The 22,031-nt window shown below is 42.4% G+C and overlaps 1 protein-coding gene across 3 annotated transcripts in view; it reads left to right on the plus strand.

Moving 5' to 3' along the window:
- CASR (calcium sensing receptor) overlaps positions 1 to 22,031 on the plus strand; it is a 169,236-nt gene that overhangs the window by 89,339 nt on the left and 57,866 nt on the right. For all 3 annotated transcript variants that reach the window (XM_038411854.2, XM_038411835.2, XM_043513115.1), the window contains exon 4: positions 2,638 to 3,519. In XM_038411854.2, the coding sequence (XP_038267782.1) occupies positions 2,638 to 3,519 (882 nt within the window). The remainder of the gene's footprint in view (positions 1 to 2,637; positions 3,520 to 22,031) is intronic.

Raw genomic sequence — 22,031 nt, forward strand, 5'->3', positions numbered from 1 at the left:
TTAGCACCTTCAAAAGTGAACAGAAGGGCAACTCTTGTCCTGCAGACCTAAAAGTAACAGAAAAAGAGCTCAGTCCTGAGTACCTTATGAGGTGTGCAGGTGTGGGACTCCTCTTCTGTACCCCCTACTCACTTTAGAAGGTGTTAAGGTCTTCAAAAGAGGTGCTTCTCTTCTATAAACCTGAGGATGGGCAGTGCTGGGAATATTCTTTGCTAGCCAGGTTCTTTCTTTTCTTTCTCAGAAGAGTTGACATCTAAAATTTTAAATGCCAGCATTTTAGCATGCAAAATTTTACACATCAACATAAGGCATTTTTTAATCTATCGGCTTTTGCAAAAGAAATAGTAAGAAACAATAGTGCTAGAAAAATCACAGGAACAGCATTGTGATCCACAAAGCCAGGTTAGGCACCTAGACTCCCTATGTAATGACTGGGGAGAAATAGGCATCTTCAAATGTGATCCACAAAAGTGAGCACATTACGCAGGAAGCTGCCTAAGCTAGCCAGTGGGAATCCAAAGCCTGCCCCTTTCACAGAGATAAGTGTGTATCTCTGCATGTGATTTACAATCAGGAACCCCTCTCCTGGAGTCGTATAACTTAGGCACCTGCCTCATTCCACACAAAACAGCAAGTGGTTGTAGAGGTGCCCACCTGCTAGCTTTTAGCAGAGTGGTTAGAGCACTCGCCTGGGATATTAGAGACCCATGTTCAGATCAACCTTCTGCCTAAGGGGGAGAAAGGATTCGAACCTCTCAGGTCCATGCCCGTAGCTGCACAGGTATGGATATTCTGATGTGGGACTTTCTCAGTTTCTCCTGTTGAAGTTGTTCCACTGCGTATAAATAATTAGAGAATCATTGGAACAGGGGACACCGGGTCTCTCAGCTCAGTGCCCTAGCTACCAGGCGACAGAGTCATTCTCTTTCTCGCTCTCTGGTCCAATGACTCTTTTTAAGTATTTATCTGAAATGAAACAGCTTCTACAGAAGAGGTTGAGAAAACTCTCGCCTCAAAATATCTCAGTGTTTAGCACACTCTCCTAAGCAGTGGGAGACCCCTGTTCAAATTGTTTCTCCCCTTTAGGCCAAGATGGGGGAATCAAACCTGGGTCTCCCACATCCCAGGTGAGTGTTCTAACCACTGGGCACCACCACCATCTCAGGCCCTTTTCCTGCCAAATTTTGAATGGGACCTGATCCAGTAGGTGGCCCCTGAGCACACCTGTCAGATCAGGCCTTGCATGCAAGATAGGTGCTCCTCTACCAGTCTTTCCCCAGTTCATGGATCGCTCTTGGATTTAGGCAGGAGATTGGTGTTTGGACACCTTGAGTGAGGCATGCCCAGAGGCAGGAATGTAGGCACCTAGGGAACTTTCACTGCGAAAACTTAGACATCTACAGCATATGGCAGGAGTTTTGTGGATCACAGTGAAGCCTAAAACTGGGATTTAGGATCCTAAACCACAGTCTTATTCAACTACGTCTGAGCTTTAGGTGCTTATGCACCTTTGTGTACCTGGGCTTTTGTTCTTAAATTCTTTTAGATGAATAAAATCAGATTTTATGTGGGTTTTTTTCATCTTTCAAAGTCTGAAATGCTAAAGCAAAGCCATTTGTACATTAGAAGGAGTCCTCAGAAAAATTAGACATTAGTCCTGAAATTTCAGAGGAGTAATTTTCAGTTCTTTCAAATCCCTATATTAGTCAATGTTTTTTTCTTCTAAATTTCTAGAAGATTTAATCTATCCCCTAAGAGTTAGTGGTACAAATTTGGTTAGGAAAAAACATTTGTTTGCAGCCCTAACAAAAAATTGAATTTCCCTCAATGCACCATGACAATAGATTCACTAACTATGCCTTCATAATTACCATACTGCTGCTTTTTTGAGATTGACCATGGATATATTGAATAAACTATTTCATAAATAGTTTAATACTACATAAACTATTTAATACTATCCACAGGTCCATGTCATTTCTGATTTCTCACACACTTCTTGCACTGAGACTGAAATAATAGTTGGCGATGGTATCGCATGGAGATCTGATGGCTCATGGCTAAGTCTGCTTAACGGAATGCAAGGAGAAGGGAGTGGGGGAAGGACTTCAGGAGGCCAGTGATGTAGCTGAGATTGTGATGATAATGAAAGTCTGTAGATGTCACATTCAGGGAGGGAGCATTTGTATTTTATCTGAATTGATATATACATTCTTAATTTACTCTAATGACAAGTTCTTGTTTTTCCAGATTTGGCAAGAAGTGCAGAGACTTGCCTGTGCCAGTGGCACACATCTCTGTCCATTTCCCCCAGTCTGTGTGTCTACGTGTTTCTACCCCATTTCCCCAGATCTCTGACCAATGGGGTGTACATATGTCTGCCACACTTATCTAGCCCTGGGACACACTGAGCACACATTTCTGCAAGTCATTTATTACCACAAGAACATACCCAAATTTCAGTTTCCATCTGAAAATGTAATTTCAGGCACTGTAAATGCCCAAGAGTAAGTGGCTGGCTGAGCATCGCCATCTCAGATTACGCATCTAGATGGTGACCCTAAAACAAGACTAGGCAATTTATCTTCATACAGCTTACTTAATGAGCCATACTGCTTGCTCCCTGTCCTCCTACAGGTCAGTTATGCCTCATCCAGCCGACTTTTGAGCAACAAAAACCAGTTCAAGTCTTTCCTCCGCACGATCCCCAATGATGAGCACCAGGCCACTGCAATGGCAGATATCATTGAGTACTTCCGCTGGAACTGGGTGGGAACAATTGCAGCTGATGATGACTATGGTCGGCCAGGGATTGAGAAGTTCCGGGAGGAGGCAGAGGAAAGGGACATCTGCATTGATTTCAGTGAGCTCATCTCCCAGTACTCAGTGGAGGAGGAGATCCAGCAAGTGGTGGAGGTCATCCAGAACTCCACTGCTAAAGTGATTGTTGTCTTCTCCAGTGGACCGGACCTTGAACCTCTCATCAAGGAGATAGTCAGGCGTAACATAACTGGCAGGATCTGGCTGGCAAGTGAGGCTTGGGCCAGCTCTTCCCTGATAGCCATGCAAGAGTTCTTCCATGTCATTGGAGGTACCATTGGGTTTGCACTGAAGGCAGGGCAGATCCCAGGCTTTCGTGAGTTTCTACAGAAAGTGCATCCCAAGAAATCCATCAACAATGGCTTTGCCAAGGAGTTTTGGGAGGAGACGTTTAACTGCTACCTCCCAGAAGGGTCCAAGAATCCCCCAGCTTCAGCCTCCTTCCACAAGGGCCATGAAGAAGGAAGTGGAGTTGGAAATAGCACAGCTGCCTTCCGTCCCCCTTGCACAGGGGAGGAGAACATCACCAATGTAGAGACACCATACATGGACTATACACACCTGCGGATATCTTATAATGTGTATTTGGCAGTGTATTCTATTGCCTATGCTTTGCAGGATATATACACATGTACCCCTGGAAAAGGCCTCTTCACCAATGGATCATGTGCAGACATTAAGAAGGTTGAGGCATGGCAGGTAAGTTTTACTTTCAGTATAAAGAGTGCCTATGTATGTATAGCCATAGAATAGAGACCAAACTGGACAGGATCTCTCCATTGCTGTCCTGGAAAAGGATGCCTTTGACAATCTGGGATTGGGAAGAGAAGGGAATCTGAGAAAATAAGTAAGCGGTAACACATTTTGGAGTTCACTTTCTCAGTCAATTTCTATGTCTTTTGCAATCCTATAGCATTTTTGCCTACCAGCCAAATTTTAAGTTTGATCCCAATGTCCTAATTAGATATAGGCCCAAACTAGAGAATGTTGAATCCTGGAGGAAAATAATTTGCGACTATTTAGCAAATACTAGGCATTTGGTTTGTTTCAACATTCAAGTCTTTTTGTATCTGTGAATTTACGAAACTTTAAAATGAATCTGAAAGATTTGGTCAAATTTATATAGTCAATAGATGTATTCTGCCCACTGTGATACTTAGGCCTAATCAAACTTTTCACATTGCACCCCCCCGCTACCCTGTCTGTGCCCCCCAACCCTGGGAGCTGTGGTCAGGAGCCAGGGCCAGGAGCAGGGTCATGGCTCTGGGGTGGGCAGGGGCTGGGTGCGGACAGAGGTAAGAGGGCTGGGGCTGGCGTTTCGGCCAGGCTAGGAGCCGAGGCTGCAGCTGGGGCCGGGTTGGAGCTAGGAGTGGAGCTGCAGCTGGAAGCTGGGGCCACAGCTTGGGACAGGGCTAGAGCAGAGTGGGAGCCAAAGCAGGGCTGGGTGGTGCTGCCTCCCTGCCCCCTGTGGGGGCTGGCCTTGGTCCTGCTCTGCCCGCTAGGGAGGTGCGTCCCACAGTTTTGGCACTACTGACTCAGGCAATTAATTTTATTCTCTGATACTTTGCAAATACTCTAGATGCTGCCATATGTTTGACTGTGATATTCAACATTCAATATTTTCTAATATCAAATATATTTTCAAAAATGGTAATGTTTTTAAAGTTCCCCACCCCGTCTGCCAACATTTTTATTTCGCAAATACTTTTTGCCCAGCTATAGCCTGAATCAAAAGCTTGGATCCAAACACCTCTGGAATCAGAACTCCCATGAATTTAAGGAGATCTTTTGACTTCTCATGGTTCTAGAGCCTGAACTCTAACCCGAGCCTGAATGTCTACACCGCAGTTAAACAGCCCCTTAACCTGAGCCCCGCAAGCCTGAGTCAGTTGGCATGGGCGAACTGCGGGGTCTAATTGCAGTGTAGACATAACCTCAGAGGCATCTGTCTTTCTGTATCCCAAGAAAGGGGAAAAAATTCATAGGAAGGAGTTGTAGACCAAGCTGGATGAGCAAGCATCTTAGAGAGGTGATTAAGAAGAAGCAGAAAGCATACAGGGAGTGGAAGATGGGAGGGATCAGCAAGGAAAGCTACCTTATTGAGGTTAGAACATGTAGGGATAAAGTGAGACAGGCTAAAAGTCGAGTTGAGTTGGACCTTGCAAAGGGAATTAAAACCAATAGTAAAAGGTTCTATAGCCATATAAATAAGAAGAAAACTAAGAAAGAAGAAGTGGGGCCACTAAACACTGAGGATGGAGTGGAGGTTAAAGATAATCTAGGCATGGCCCAATATCTAAACAAATACTTTGCCTCAGTCTTTAATAAGGCTAAAGAGGATCTTAGGGATAATGGTAGCATGACAAATGGGAATGAGGATATGGAGATAGATATTACCATATCTGAGGTAGAAGTGAAACTCAAACAGCTTACAGAGTAGCAGCCGTGTTAGTCTGTATTCGCAAAAAGAAAAGGAGTACTTGTGGCACCTTAGAGACTAACAAATTTATTAGAGCATAAGCTTTCGTGAGCTACAGCTCACTTCATCGAGCTGTAGCTCACGAAAGCTTATGCTCTAATAAATTTGTTAGTCTCTAAGGTGCCACAAGTACTCCTTTTCTTCAAACAGCTTAATGGGACTAAATCGGGAGGCCCAGATAATCTTCATCCAAGAATATTAAAGGAATTGGCACCTGAAATTGCAAGCCCATTAGCAAGAATTTTTAATGAATCTGTAAACTCAGGAGTTGTACCGAATCATTGGAGAATTGCTAATATAGTTCCTATTTTTAAGAAAGGAAAAAAAAGTGATCCGGGTAACTACAGGCCAGCTAGTTTGACATCTGTAGTATGCAAGGTCCTGGAAAAAATTTTGAAGGAGAAATTAGTTAAGGACATTGAAGTCAATGGTAAATGGGACAAAATACAACATGGTTTTACAAAAGGCAGATCGTGCCAAACCAACCTGATCTCCTTTTTTGAAAAAGTAACAGATTTTTTAGAAAAAGGAAATGCAGTGGATCTAATTTACCTAGATTTCAGTAAGGCATTTGATACCGTGCCACATGGGGAATTATTAGTTAAATTGGAGAAAATGCAGATCAATATGAACATCGAAAGGTGGATAAGGAATTGGTTAAAGGGGAGACTGCAACGGGTCCTACTGAAAGGCGAACTGTCAGACTGGAGGGAGGTTACCAGTGGAGTTCCTCAGGAATCGGTTTTGGGACCAGTCTTATTTAATCTTTTTATTACTGACCTTGGCACAAAAAGTGGGAGTGTGCTAATAAAGTTTGCAGATGATACAAAGCTGGGAGGTATTGCCAATTCGGAGAAGGATCGGGATATTATACAGGAGGATCTGGATGACCTTGTAAACTGGAGTAATAGTAATAGGATGAACTTTAATAGTGAGAAGTGTAAGGTTATGCATTTAGGGATTAATGAATCAAGTTTGAATGAATTTGTTTATAACGAAACAAGAATTTTAGTTATAAGCTGGGGATGCATCAATTAGAAGTAACTGAAGAGGAGAAGGACCTTGGAGTATTGGTTGATCATAGGATGACTATGAGCTGCCAATGTGATATGGCTGTGAAAAAAGCTAATGCGGTTTTGGGATGCATCAGGAGAGGCATTTCCAGTAGGGATAAGGAGGTTTTAGTACCGTTATACAAGGCACTGGTGAGACCTCACCTAGAATACTGTGTGCAGTTCTAGTCTCCCATGTTTAAAAAGGATGAATTCAAACTGGAGCAGGTACAGAGAAGGGCTACTAGGATGATCTGAGGAATGGAAAACTTGTCTTATGAAAGGAGACTTAAGGAGCTTGGCTTGTTTAGCCTAACTAAAAGAAGGTTGAGGGGAGATATGATTGCTCTCTATAAATATATCAGAGGGATAAATACAGGGAGAGGGAGAGGAATTATTTCAACTCAGCACCAATGTGGACACAAGAACAAATGGGTATAAACTGGCCACCAGGAAGTTTAGACTTGAAATCAGACGAAGGTTTCTAACCATCAGAGCAATGAAGTTTTGGAATAGCCTTCCAAGGGAAGCAGTGGGGGCAAAAAATCTATCTGGCTTTAAGATTCTACTCGATAAGTTTATGGAGGAGATGGTATGATGGGATAATGTGATTTTGGTAATTAATTGATCTTTAAATATTCAGGGTAAATAGGCCTAATCCCCTGAGATGGGATATTAGATGGATGGGATCTGAGTTACCCAGGAAAGACTTTTCTGTAGTATCTGGCTGGTGAATCTTGCCCATATGCTCAGGGTTTAGCTGATTGCCATATTTGGGGTCGGGAAGGAATTTTCCTCCAGGGCAGATTGGAGAGGCCCTGGAGATTTTTCACCTTCCTCTGTAGCATGGGGCACGGGTCACGTGAGGGAGGCTTCTCTGCTCCTTGAAGTCTTTAAACCACGATTTGAGGACTTCAATAGCTCAGACTTAGGTGAGGTTTTTCGTAGGAGTGGGTGGGTGAGATTCTGTGGCCTGTGTTGCGCAGGGGGTCGGATTAGATGATCAGAATGGTCCCTTCTGACCTTAGTATCTATGTATCTATGAATCTATGAATCTTTCAATGCCTTTCTGCCAAACTGACTGTCAGAGCTGCACAAATATGTTTGTACAAATGTCACAAAATTAATATATATTTGAAAATGATTCTCTCAACTCTGTAAACTAGGAGAATAAAAAACAAAGTATGCATAAAAATAATGTATTCAGAAATATGTGATATTTGTTAAGTAGATGATAGGAAAGAAGGCAATAAATCCACTTTTGGAGGATTTGTCAGATGCTGAAAAATAGCTACAGCAGTATAGTAGGTACCAATATTTATCTTGGAGGAGAGAACTTGGCAGAAGGAAAGAGTAGATGGGGGATAAAGCAGAGAGTTTGGGAAGGGTTGCAGGATGCAGCAGGAGCCAACAAGTGGGTGAAGCTATATATTAAAGTATATTTAAAATGAAAACCATTATGTGGTGGTCACTATTGGCATTATTTGATATTTGTGCCTTTTTAAAAAAATTCATTTTGACCTCACATGAATAGCACTAAATGCCAGGTGTGTGATTTGTGTACTCCAAATCAAGTATTTCCTCAGCAATACTCACAAGTTTTCACCAGTCACAAGGAAATGGGTTCAGCTCACATAGATACATCCCCCAACACCTTCAGGGAGCATCTCAAGCTGAGAGAAATTTGTACTTTCCTCCCAAACCCAGTTTCATTTCCATGGACAAAGACAGCTCAATCAGGATCTGTGCTACCTTATCCAAAAAATAGTCTGTAAACCCCTCATAGTGACTAACACTCATCTCTGTCACAAAGTGTAAAGAACCTGGGTTAACTTGGCTTGTTACCACTCAGAAAGGTTACTCTGATGAGGATTTCACACATGCTGTAGTGCAGGTGAGGAAAACTTTCTTTACTCTCTGCACAGCCACAACATAAGATTCAAGAAAACCTTTATGCCAGAATCAATCCAATACACAATGGTGTTTCAGCTATTGCTCTCACCATCTTCTCTTTCACTTAGTTAAAGGTTTTCTGAGTACCAAGGTGATCTGTGATGATAGAGCCAAGAAGGTGTTTAGGAGCCACTATACCAAGATAGCTCCTAGATAACAGGAGCTCAAGATGAAGATAACAGATGATTATAGTGTCTCAGACCATTGGCAAAGTGGTATGTTGATAAGACAGTGTTCCTCCTAAGAAGTCTTGGCTCCATTAGCCTCAGCATAAACTTCTGGACTCTGTATCTTGTGGCAGTAAACTCTACAGTTTAATTATGTGCTGTGTAAAAAAAGTATTTATTTGTATCAGTTTTAATTGCTTTGCCTTTCATAGAATCATAGAATATCAGGGTTGGAAGGGACCTCAGGAGGTCATCTAGTCCAACCCCCTGCTCAAAGCAGGACCAATCCCCAACTAAATCATCCCAGACAGGGCTTTGTCAAGCCTAACCTTAAAAACCTCAAAGGAAGGAGATTCCACCACCTCCCTAGGTAACCCATTCCAGTGCTTCACCACTCTCCTAGTGAAAAAGTTTTTCCTAATATCCAATCTAAACCTTCCCCACTGCAACTTGAGACCATTACTCCTTGTTCTGTCATCTGCTGCCACTGAGAACAGTCTAGATCCATCCTCTTTGGAATCCCCTTTCAGGTAGTTGAAAGCAGCTATCAAATCCCCCCTCATTCTTCTCTTCTTCAGACTAAATAATCCCAGTTCCCTCAGCCTCTCCATGTGCTCCAGCCCCTAATCATTTTTGTTGCCCTCCACTGGACTCTTTCCAATTTTTCCACATCCTTCTTGTAGTGTGGGGCCCAAAACTGGACACAATACTCTAGATGAGGCCTCACCAATGCCGAATAGAGGGGAATGATGATGTCCCTCGATCTGCTGGCAGTGCTCCTACTTTTACAGCCCAAAATGCTGTTAGCTTTCTTGGCAGCAAAAAAGAAAGGAAAAGAGACGGCTAAGGAGAGATATGATTTAGGTCTATAAAATCATGACTGGTGTAGAGAAAGTAGATAAGGAAGTATTGTTTACTACTTCTCATAACACAAGAACTAGGGGTCACCAAATGAAATTAATAGGCAGCAGGTTTAAAACAAATAAAATGAAGTATTTCTTCACACAACGCACAGTCAACCTGTGGAACTCCTTGCCAGAGGATGTTGTGAAGGCCAAGACATAACAGGGTTCAAAAAAGAACTAGATAAATTCCTGGAGGCTAGGTCCATCAATGGCTATTAGCCAGGATGGGCAGGAATGGTGTACCTAGCCTCTGTTTGCCAGAAGCTGGGAATGAGCGACGGGATGGATCACTTGATGATTACCTGTTCAGTTCATTCCCTCTTGGACACTAGCCACTGTCGGAAGACAGGATACTGGGCTAGATGGATCTTTGGTCTGACCCAGTAGGGCCATTCTTATGTTTTGATGCCCCATTATCAGAGGGATAACAAAATTTAACAGAGGTCCGATAAATACCCCAGCCTGTTTCATGAGATGCTTCTTTCTTTTAAAAGAGACCCTTTTATTACAGAGAGTTTTGATAATTTTGTGTCTCATTTTGTACACACACTTGATTTTGTGTCAAAGGGATGTTTTCTTTTAAGCTGCTGAGTGCTATTTCTGAAATGGCCACTATTAAATCATCAGAGGCTGAACACAGGATATCTTTCCTTTGCTGTGGTGATTTGCTAAGTAATTTTAAAAGGGTCAGGTGTCTCTTCATGTAGCTAGACATGTTTTCGGTCGGCAGCCTTGGTTGTTAAAAAAGGGCCTGATGATAATTCATTGCTTTTTACACCCTGCTGCTGTTCTTTTCAAAGTATAAGCCACTGGCTAATCATGAGGGAAAAGCCCAGTTCTTAATCTATAAACCTCTGGTATAGAAGCATTTAAATCCATCCCTAGGTACAGTGACAAAGTTCCTCCTCTGCCTTGGTAGGTCCTGCGCTTTTTGGCAGATTTGCTCGCCTCAGAGGTTCATGGCAGCCCTCAGTTTGGCCACTTTTGCTAGAGGCTCAAATCTACCGTTCACTCTGCTAACCTCATCACTGGCCAGCATGGGGGAAATGGAGAACAATCTCCGCAGTCTCTGTTGTCCTACCTAGTGGTTCAGGGACAGACCAGATCCCTTTGCAAATTAGACCTTCCCCTCTGGTGTCTCTCACAGACCAAGTCAATTCCTCCTGTGTCAGATAGGTTGTTGGGGAGATGGGGAGATCCCAGGCTCACCCTCTACACCGGGTTCCAGCCCAGGGCCCTATGGATAGCAGCTGTCTACAACGTCTCCCGTATCAGCTGCATGACAGCTACAACTCTCTGGGCTACTTCCTCATGGCCTTCCCTCAGCACCTTCTTTATCCTCACTGCAGGCCCTTCCTCCTGAAGCTTGATAACAGTTGTACGTCTCAGTCCTCCAGCAGCACACCCACTCACTCCCCAATCCTTGTGCACCCCCTACTAACTGATGGGAGGTCCTTTTAAGCCAGGTGTCCTGATTAGCCTGCCTGCCATAATTGATTCTAGTAAATTCTTAATTGGCTCCTGGTGTCTTGATTAGCTTGCCTGTCTTAATTGGTTCTGGCAGGTTCCTGATTGCTCTAGGGCAGCGGCTGCTCTGGTCACTCAGGGAACAGAAAGCTATTCATCCAGTGGCCAGTATATTTGCCTTCTACCAGACTCCTGCACCCAACTGGTCTGGGCCTGTCACAGTACCCATAAGGTATTTTGGTAGCATCCTCAAAAGCTTCTAGATTAGGATTAGGCCTTCCTGAGGTACATTTGCTGAGCAAGTGTAGCAATTCATAATTTATCCCTTAGAGCCACCACTATCCCTTAGGCCATAAGGGCCAGATCCTCCATCCTATTTTCTGACATGTCCGTTTGAGAGCCTCTACTTGGGGGCTTCTCTTTTTGTTTTTGTGTTTTCTCCTTATTGCCTCTTTCACCTTTTAACATTTTTTTTTACAAAAACCCTGGACATAACTTTTTGGCAGAAGTCTGTTTATCCCCCAAGTGCTGACCCCTGCCCCTTTTGTTTCCCCTGCAACTGCTGTGCAACCCTGTTCTTAACCCTAACACTGTCTCCTCTCAAACTCTGTGCAGTCCCTTTTGCATTCAGCCCCCTTTTATGCTCCTTTTTCTGCACAACCTTGTTACTTACACCTAGGCAAGTTTGTTTAGAGCTACAGGTTAACCCTTGAAAAATTTTTACATTTTTTAAAGCCTTATGTATGTCTTTTGCCCTCTGGAGATTGTGTGTGGCAACCCCCAAGACAAAGCCATCTATCTGTCACCCGTCTCTTCAAAGAACCATAATTTTCACAAAGAGCTTTAACAAATTTCTCACTAACCCTAAAGAGTGACCATATTTCACCAACAGTTTTGGATATTTCACAAGAAAACATTTTGATAGTGTGTGAACTTTCAGTCCTTGTTTTTTTATTCACGGTCCCTAAAGCACATGCTCTGGGTTTGTGTTTTCACTCACCGTTTTTTCAGGGCTTAGTGCGGAACTAGAGGCATGTTTGCATGGTTGCTTTTTACCAGTGTTTTTTGCTTTGTTGTTTAACTTGATGTATCTGAGCATTGGGCTGTCTTGATGCTGTGTCTATGGTCTTCTGCTGCTTTGTGGTGTCGTTGCTCAAGGTGTCAGAGCATATTCCTGGTTCTCTGGTGGTTCTGTTCGTTGTGTGTCTGTAATTCTGACTATGGTATCATCAGGAAAGTATATAGGCCTCTCTGTCTCCAAAAAAAGCTCAGGTTTTTACATCTGCTTTAATATATTGCTTTGTTTCAAACAAAACTTCAATGTCTGCTACCAGATTGTTTTGATCACTGTTGCTCTTAACTAATAGATGTGGAATTTATGCATCCCTCTCTGAACATTCCCTTTTGATGTCTCTGGGAGAGAAACTGTCTTTATTTAAGTATTATAGTAGAACCTCAGAGTTACGAACACCTTGGGAATGGAGGTTGTTCATAACTCTGAAACGTTTGTAACTCTGAACAAAACATCATGATTACCCAAATCTGAATATTCATCAACACTGCTTACTGATACTTTTGCAAACCATAATATCTTATTCTGCTGTAATGTTAAGGACTTGGGACATCTGTTTACACATTTGGTGAAGACAATAGGCCACACCCCTGAAATTTAAAAAAATAGATTGATTAAACCAGGAACCCCTAGTCATATTGATAGACTTGTGTCAGCTGTCTGGTTCTCAAGACATGGTTTGAGATATATAGCTATAAAACATGATCATGTTTTTTGCTTTATTTTAAACACAGTAGCTTTTTTTCCAACCTGAGTTGGCTACAAACATTCCATCTTTTTGTTGTAAAATAGGTCTTTTTTTTTTTTTAAGAAACAATAGCTAGGATCTCAGAAGCTCCTTTTTTAAAAAAATTCCCCTTGAAAGCTCTTTTGGGGATCCTTCAAAACCCCCATTTTATTTAAGGCCTCACACAAGCTTTGTAACAGAAACACAGATATGGCCAAATACCTTTTCAATGGATATTTTCATTTACAGATAACAATTTTATTTTTGATATCACGTTTGTCCCATCACTATTCTCTAACTTAATCCTTTTAGATTTCTTAGAATAGTTTTTTTCCTCAGCAGAGTTCTGCAACTTTCTTTGCAGATCAGGTGGTCAGTATAATGTAATAAGTGGCTATCCTTCAGTTTGGTAGTTTTGTTTAAACACTGCCAGAGTCTCTAGCAGTTTGCACAGCATTTACCAAGACCACACTTAGTGCTACATTTTCTTAGGTTAAGCACAGACATTGCATTGTGTAACGTATGGCAATAACTATGTTTAATTAGCTTTCCAAAAACAGGGCAGCACAGAGATCCCAAAGCTTGCAGTTTATATCCTCTGAAGTCTAGTTGACACAGTCATGATGCTGCTGGCCTTGTGTGTCTATAACACAGCCCTCACAATCTTCAGAAATCTTCTCCCTAAGACAATAATTAAGGACAGCATAAACAGAAATGCATAGAATAAACTGCTTAATTCTTTTACACTCCCAACATGCCATGGATGCCATTAGCTGTATGCCTAGTGCCTTCCATAGAGCCATATAGCTGTCATCCTCTTCATGGTTGATGTCCTCTTGAACAACTTGTCTTGCTGCTGAGCAACAAGTTTGGCCTGATTCATCTTCGTTCTCTGATGCAACATTGTTCAACATTGTTCGGGTCCTCTAGAAAGGTATCATCAAGCTGTTGAAAGATTTTCAGAACAGAAACAGGTGTAAGTCCCCTGTTTTAGATTTACACAACCTCAGGTCAGATCCTACTGCATTACACCCTCCTTAACTGCCACATTTTAGAATCTATAGGTAAATACCTAAGCAACATCCTCAGTTCACCTTATCCAATGATTTCACTGAAGAGGCCTTGTCACCTTCCCCCATGGGTTCAGACATTGGACGGGCATCACGCTAGTCAGTCTGACTCACGATCGCATGGGTCTCGGTGTCAGGTTCTGCCATATTCAGCAATGGCTGGGCTAAAGAGCTCCATTTGGCCACTCTCTCCTCCGCAGAACTGTCTTTAATATTGCACTTCCTTTGCAGGTAACCAAGCACTCTCAGAGCTAAAATAAATGTCATAGTTCTCACAGGGGTGGTGAAGGCTGCCATGTTTCCTTTCACCATTTCCATAATTTCTGAAAACATGTTCTTGAAACATATGGCCTCTTCGCCACAGCAAGGGGCTTCCAGGGATGGTGCTGCTGACCAGCCAACCACGAAACTCCAGATGGTGGAGTTTCCAGCTACACATTTGTGCTATAACTATTCTGATTGATACAATGTTCCCATCTGGGATGTCCTACAGGCCTAGAACCTGTGTTGATTGGTAGAGTCTAGTTGGAAGAGTTCTTAGAGCAGTGGTTCTCAAACTTTAGTACTATTGACCACTTTCACATAGAAAGCCTCTGAGTGTGACCCCTCCTTGTAAATTAAAAACACTTTTTATATATTTAACACCATTATAAATGCTGGAGGCAAAGTGGGGTTTGGGGTGGAGGCTGACAGCTTGTGACCCCCCATGTAAGAAACTTGTGACCCCCTGAGGGGTCCCAACCCACAGTTTCAGAACCCCCATCTTAGAGGGAGCACACAGTGTTCTTCCGGAGGGCCACCCAACCCCTAAACTTTCCCTAATTGGTCACTCCCACTCTTGGGGGTGTTCTAGGGGGCTGAAACCCACTCCAATTGGTAAAGGACAACGGTAGAAGTTCTTAGAGGGGTCACATGACCTCCACTCCTCTTGGGGAGGATCTATGGTGCTGAAATCCCCTCTGATTGGTAGACGGTGGTGAGAGAAATTTTTAGAGAGTTTATTTGACACCCCTTGCTTCTGGCCATATTCCAGACTCTACCCTGGAAGTAATACAATGGCAGAGGGATACTTATTGGGCAGAGGTTGGGCTTTATGGGGTTAGGAGATGGGATCAAAGTTTGAGTGATGTTGTACCCTTATATATACTGACTGGAACTGGAGGCGTATATGATTACTAACAGTATAACTGATTAGAAACAGGGAGCAGATTTATTGAGTGTAATGGGACTAAAATGTATAACCTGCTGCTTAGCTTAACTAAACTAGAAGAGAAAACATTTACTGAGAATGTGGAAATTCTAGAAAATAGCCTATCCCTGAAGGACGACCTATCACTCTCACAGATCTTGGGAGACAGGCCAGTCCTTGCTTACAGACAGCCCCCCAATCTGAAGCAAATACTCACCAGCAACCACACACCACACAACAGAAGCACTAACCCAGGAACCTATCCTTGCAACAAAGCCCGTTGCCAACTCTGTCCACATATCTATTCAGGGGATACCATCATAGGGCCTAATCACATCAGCCACACTATCAGAGGCTCGTTCACCTGCGCATCTACCAATGTGATATATGCCATCATGTGCCAGCAATGCCCCTCTGCCATGTACATTGGCCAAACTGGACAGTCTCTACGTAAAAGAATAAATGGACACAAATCAGACGTCAAGAATTATAACATTCAAAAACCAGTTGGAGAACACTTCAATCTCTCTGGTCACTCGCTTACAGACCTAAGAGTGGCTATCCTTCAACAAAAAAGCTTCAGAAACAGACTCCAACGAGAGACTGATGAATTGGAATTAATTTGCAAACTGGATACAATTAACTTAGGCTTGAATAGAGACTGGGAATGGATGAGTCATTACACAAAGTAAAACTATTTCCCCATGTTATTTCTCCCCACCCCACCCCACCCCCCACTGTTCCTCTGATATTCTTGTTAACTGCTGGAATTAGCCTACCTTGCTTGTCACCATGAAAGGTTTTCCTCCTTCCCCCCCCTGCTGCTGGTGATGGCTTATCTTAAGTGATCACTCTCCTTACAGTGTGTATGATAAACCCATTGTTTCATGTTCTCTGTGTGTGTATATAAATCTCTCCTCTGTTTTTTCCACCAAATGCATCCGATGAAGTGAGCTGTAGCTCACGAAAGCTTATGCTCTAATAAATTTGTTAGTCTCTAAGGTGCCACAAGTACTCCTTTTCTTTATCCCTAAATGGAGTCAAAAAGAAAATAAAACAATTTCTTTATGTGACTGGATTAAGGGAATTAACAGAGCACTGCCTGTTCGGAGAGAATTGAAATGGTGCCTTAAGGGACCAGTTGGTTTGTCGTAAGCAAAATGAAACAATCCAAAACCAGCTATTGACGGATTGGTTTGACCCTAAAGTATGAATTAGAAAATGCTGTATCTGTGGAAATAGCTATTAAAGATTCCAGGAAGCTGCAACACCATCACGTGATCTGTAACAAATAAACTGGTAGTCAAGCAGAATGCACCACATGTCATCACTGACTGCTTTCATTGTGGGAAACAATCTCACAATGCAAATGATAGTTGGTTCAAGGACAAACCCTGCAGAAACTTACAAATTGGGGGCACACACAGAAAATGTTCAGGTCAGAGCAAAAAGCACAACGACAATACCAGAAGATTTCACATTCATCAGCTTGCAGATGACAACACAGAGTCAAGTGAGAATATTATTTCATCTCTACAACTGTAGTTGACTGTTATGTCATACAATAAGTGAAGTGATATTTGGATTGCTTTAGAAGTGGAAAGGTTAAGTGTTAAAATGGAGCTTGATATAGTATCTGGTAATTCTTTAATTTCACACAGGATTGTAGAGAGGTGAAGTTGCAGAAAAATATGAGTACTACTAAATACATGTACAGGGGAAATCCTCAATCTCCTGGTTTTTATTACAATGAAGGTAACATATAACTAAACAGCAGATGTGAAGAGCCTATGCTGGGACTTGGTAGAGAATAGCTGAGAGAGCTTCAGCAAGACTGGTAAAGTATAAAATGACTGCAGGTTGAAAAAAATAATGAATTCCAGCCCAAAACAAAAGTTAGCTAGACTTTTGTACAAGGCAACTGGTATCTTTCAGGTTGGTATGAGAAACTTAAAGCCCATGAAAGCAAAAAATAACTTTGCTTGAGCAATTTCTAAATTTTGCAAACGTCTTCCAGTGCCTTTTGCGATACAGCAAAAGAAAGAGTTAGAACTTCAGCATTTACAAGACTCTGGGATTATATCCAGGTATATCCAGAGCGAATGGAGCACCCTTATAGTGCCAGTAATGAAAAAGAATGGGGCTTTCCCTATCTATGGTGACATCAAGATTACCATAAATCCAGTATTGTATGAGTACAGATAATGGAAAGAGAAGGGTTACATATAAACAGAACTGTAACATGGTTCTTAAGGACTAAACTTAACAAGAAGAAAAGGAGGACTTGTGGCACCTTAGAGACTAACATTTATTTGAGTGTAAGCTTTCGTGAGCTACAGCTCACTTCATCGGATGCATGCAGTGGAAAATACAGAGGTGAGATTTATATACACAGAGAACATGAAACAATGGGTGTTACCATACACACTAACAAGAGTGATCAGGTAAGGTGAGCTATTACCAGCGGGAGAGCGGGGGGTGGAGAGACCTTTTGTAGTGATAATAAGGTGGGCCATTTCCAGCAGTTGACAAGAAAGTCTGAGGAACAGTGTGTGTGTGTGGGGGGGAATAGTTTTACTTTGTATAAATGACACATCCGCTCCCAGTCTTTATTTAAGCCTAAATTAATTGTATCCAGTTTGCAAATTAATTCCAATTCAGCAGTCTCTCGTTGGAGTCTGTTTTTGAAGTAAAAAGAAAAGGAGTACTTGTGGCACCTTAGAGACTAACAAATTTATTAGAGCATAAGCTTTCGTGAGCTACAGCTCACTTCATCGGATGCATTTGGTGGTTTTTCATGAAGTTGACAGATTTCCACTCTATATGGCTAAATTCAGTGCCTTGCATAATGACAGGTTTCAGAGTAGCAGCCATGTTAGTCTGTACGAAAGCTTATGCTCTAATAAATTTGTTAGTCTCTAAGGTGCCACAAGTACTCCTTTTCTTTTTGTGAATACAGACTAACACGGCTGCTACTCTGAAACCTGTCATTATGCAAGGCACTGAATTTATCCGTATAGAGTGGAAATCTGTCAACTTCATGAAAAATCACCAAATGCATCCGATGAAGTGAGCTGTAGCTCACGAAAGCTTATGCTCTAATAAATTTGTTAGTCTCTAAGGTGCCACAAGTACTCCTTTTCTTTTTGCGAATACAGACTAACACAGCTGCTACTCTGAAACCTGTTTTTGAAGTGTTTTTGTTGAAGAATTGCCACTTTTAGGTCTGTAATCGAGTGACCAAAGAGATTGAAGTGTTCTCCGACTGGTTTTTGAATGTTATAATTCTTGACATCTGATTTGTGTCCATTTATTCTTTTACATAGAGACTGTCCAGTTTGGCCAATGTACATGGCAGAGGGGCATTGCTGGCACATGATGGCATATATCACATTGGTAGATGTGCAGGTGAACGAGCCTCTGATAGTGTGGCTGATGTGATTAGGCCCCATGATGGTGTTCCCTGAATAGATATGTGGACACAGCTGGCAATGGGCTTTGTTGCAAGGATAGGTTCCTGGGTTAGTGGTTCTATTGTGTGGTTGCTGGTATTTGCTTCAGGTTGGGGGACTGTCTGTAAGCAAGGACTGGCCTGTCTCCCAAGATCTGTGAGAGTGATGGGTCATCCTTCAAGATAGGTTGTAGATCCTTGATGATGTGCTGGAGAGGTTTTAGTTGGGGGCTGAAGGTGATGGCTATTGGCATTCTGTTATTTTCTTTGTTGGGCCTGTCCTGTGGTAGGTGACTTCTGGGTACTCTTCTGGCTCTGTCAATCTGTTTCTTCAGTTCAGCAGGTGGGTATTGTACTTGTAAGAATGCTTGATAGAGATCTTGTAGGTGTTTGTCTCTGACGGAGGGATTGGAGCAAATGCGGTTGTATCGTAGAGCTCGGCAGTAGACAATGGATTGTGTGGTGTGGTCTTAAAAAGTTAAGTTAACTTAACAAGTTAACCTTCTGTGTAAAGAAGTTTATCTCACCCAAATGTCATTTGTACTGTTTTCAACTACGCCTGATTGAAATCCCATTTTCATGAAGGTAATTGCACTGCAGATAACAAGGTGCTATTTTTGTCCCCCAGTTATAGTCCACTAACCTTTGAAGTGCAACCCCAGATAAGGCTCTTTTCCTCCCTCTGTTTTTCTTTTCCTGTTAAATTTCGCAATCCTACGTCTGCATTTAGCTGAGACCGGTGACTGTGAGCGAGACAATTCTCAATTTATATTTCAACAGACAGATGGATAAACATCTCTGGTTTATTGCCAGTATATATGCATACCTTCTTACATAGCAGCAGCACATACATTTTACCATGATTTTCACAACCAGTCTGGCACTGGATTTCCTTTGATACCTTGCATGACATTCTTTGGTGAACCAGGATGTACATACCTGAATCAGGATGTTCTTGTAACCTCTGTGCCAGCTGGCATTGTTCTTAGATCATAGGCAATGCTGAGCTAAGCAGGTAGACAGTATAAAAAGTCACTTGCTAGGTGAATTCAAGAGTCGTGAACAGAGGCAGGTAACAGCAGTGTATCAGAGGACATAGCCATGGACTCTGTGTTTGTGGCAGTGTGACTGTGAGTGGTTCATTTGGTCCTCTGTGGGTTGTTTGACTGTTTGTTCTCTGTGTATAGGCTGCATTGCTGGCTCCTGAGCAAGCAGCTGAGACAGGTCTCTTTGTTGGTGCCTTAGTAAGAGCCACAAAGTTCTGACCCTTGGAGCTTTGATCAGCTCTGCTGTTTGAAGTCTCTGAGTAATTAATTGCTCCCTGGTGATGAGGGGTAGAGGTGAGCTGAGCTAAGTAGGGAGACTTGGCATAAAACGTCTCTGCTAGGCAAACTCAAGAGCTGCCAACAGAGGCAACTAGCAGGAAAGTTTTGGAGGGAGTATAGAAAGAGAATATAAGAGGCTTTTCCTTTCTATATGCAATTTCAAGATGACCAGAGATGGAACAGTGGTGCAAGTGATGTACCATGTTTCCTTTTCTGCCTGAAGCCAGAAGGAACTTCCTGTGCATGAAGTGCAGGCTGGTGGCTGCGCTGGAGAAAAAGATTCATGAACTGGAGTGGCAAGTAGAGATGCTACTGAGAATCAGATGAGATGTTCCTAGGCAGCCAGATTCAGGAAACACAAGTACTCCAGATTCAAGAAAGAAAGGTGCTGGCCATCAAGGAGTCAGAGGGAGAGAAAGACAGAGAGGATGGCTGGAAGTTTGTAACCACCAGAGGCAAGAAGTCATGGCAGGATTCTATATGAGTGAACACAGATGAGGATGGGCAGGCTGTAGCCACCAGAAATTAGAAGACTGGGAGGAATTCCATACAGCTAGACATTTCCAATCAATACCCAGGTTCTTAATGTGGAATCTGTGAAAGATACCTCTCAAGATCCAACTTGTCCAAGGGAATGGAGAGATGTATGGGACACACCTGTTGATGGCAACCCATCCTGTAAGAAAATCAAGCTTGCCCAAAAAGAGTTCCCCAGTCATCCAAGGAAAACAGACAATCCTTGTTGTAGATTCAATACTCAAAAGAATCAAAAGAATATTCTGCAAGAGACAGGTGTATAACAGGATGGTGTGCTGTCTTCCCAGAGCCATGACATTACATGTCACTCTAAGATTGGATAGGCTTCTTAAGTTGCGGGCAACAATTCATTGGAGATGGTTATATCTCACAGATAATAGGGTACTTCAGAGAAATCAGAAGCATGCTGAAGCAGAAGAATGTCATTTTCTCTGAGGTCCTGTCCCACAAGTGAAGGAAGAGAGAAGGCAGAAGACTCCAGAATTGAACTGCTGGCTAAGTAAGTGATGTAGGCTGGAGGGTTTTGGTTTTGTGGAACATTTGTCCAACTTCTGTGAGTGTGGGGAACTATATGGTTTAGATGGCCTCCACCTCAGTAAAGAGGATCCAATCTCTTTGCGGACAGGCTGGCTAGAGTAATCAGGAGAACATTAAAATAATAACAAAAAGAGAGAGTAAAAAAAGGAAAGATATGAGCACTTGTTTTGCACAGAATTAAAATGTTGAGAACAAAATTAATGAAGGAACCAAAGGACAAAAAAAGAAGAAATTCTTGAATAGTCTATTCACCAGTGCTGGGAGCCTGGGTAACAAGAAAAACTTGCATTGCTCATTTTTGAGCATAAGTTCTATTTAGTTGGTATTACTGAAACCTTGTGGGATGATTTGCATGACTGGAATGTTAAAATCAATGGTCATAACCTATTTAGAAAGGATCGATTGGGCTAAAAAGATTGGGAGTAGTGCTCAATACAAAAATGGCATTACCTGTTTCCAAGTCACTGACATCTCGGACAAAAAATATTTTAAATGCTTAAAGGTCAATGTCCTAACCATTAAAGCACAAGATGGGCTACTAGCTGATGTCTGCTACAGACCACCGAATCACACTAAAGAACAGGGTGACCAGCTCCTACTTATAACGTAGGAAAAAAGCTGCGTGATCATGGGGAATGTCAATTTGAGTGACATATGCTGGAGGTGTCATGTTGCCAACACTAAAACATGTTTGAAATGTCTAAACAAATAAATAATTTTCTAACTCAAAAGTGTGTTGCAACCAACATGGGGGAATTCTGTGTTAGAGCTCGTATTGACAGAGAAAGAGGAACTGATCACAGAAGTAAAAATTAATGGTAGCTTAAGTAAAAGTGATCATGAGCTGATCGCATTTATAATGTGCAAACAGAGTATAGTCCAGACCAGTACTATATAGTGACAAAGCTCTGTCCTTGCCTCTGTGGGTCCCGCGTTTCCTGGCGGATTTTGCTAGCCTCAGAGGCTCACTGTGACCCTCCACGTAACCCATCTCTCTCTAGAGACAATGGTCACAGTCTACTGAGCCGTTTTCATCATAAGCCAGCGAGGGAAGTGAGGAGAAGTTATCCTTCCTTGCACAGTCTCTGTTGTCTCCCAGTCTCAGTGATTAATCAGGGGGCAAAGGTGGGGGGGGAAGCCCGGGCCCACCGGGCTCCAGCCCAGCGACCTAATAGTATCAGCTATGGTAGTTGACCTTTTAGAAACATGACATGTATAATTCCCTGGGCTACTTCCCCCACAGCAGCCCTTACTTCCTCAAGCTCCACTTCACCCTTACC

This window comes from Dermochelys coriacea, chromosome 1, assembly GCF_009764565.3.
Source record: "Dermochelys coriacea isolate rDerCor1 chromosome 1, rDerCor1.pri.v4, whole genome shotgun sequence".
Taxonomy (NCBI): Eukaryota; Metazoa; Chordata; order Testudines; family Dermochelyidae; genus Dermochelys; species Dermochelys coriacea.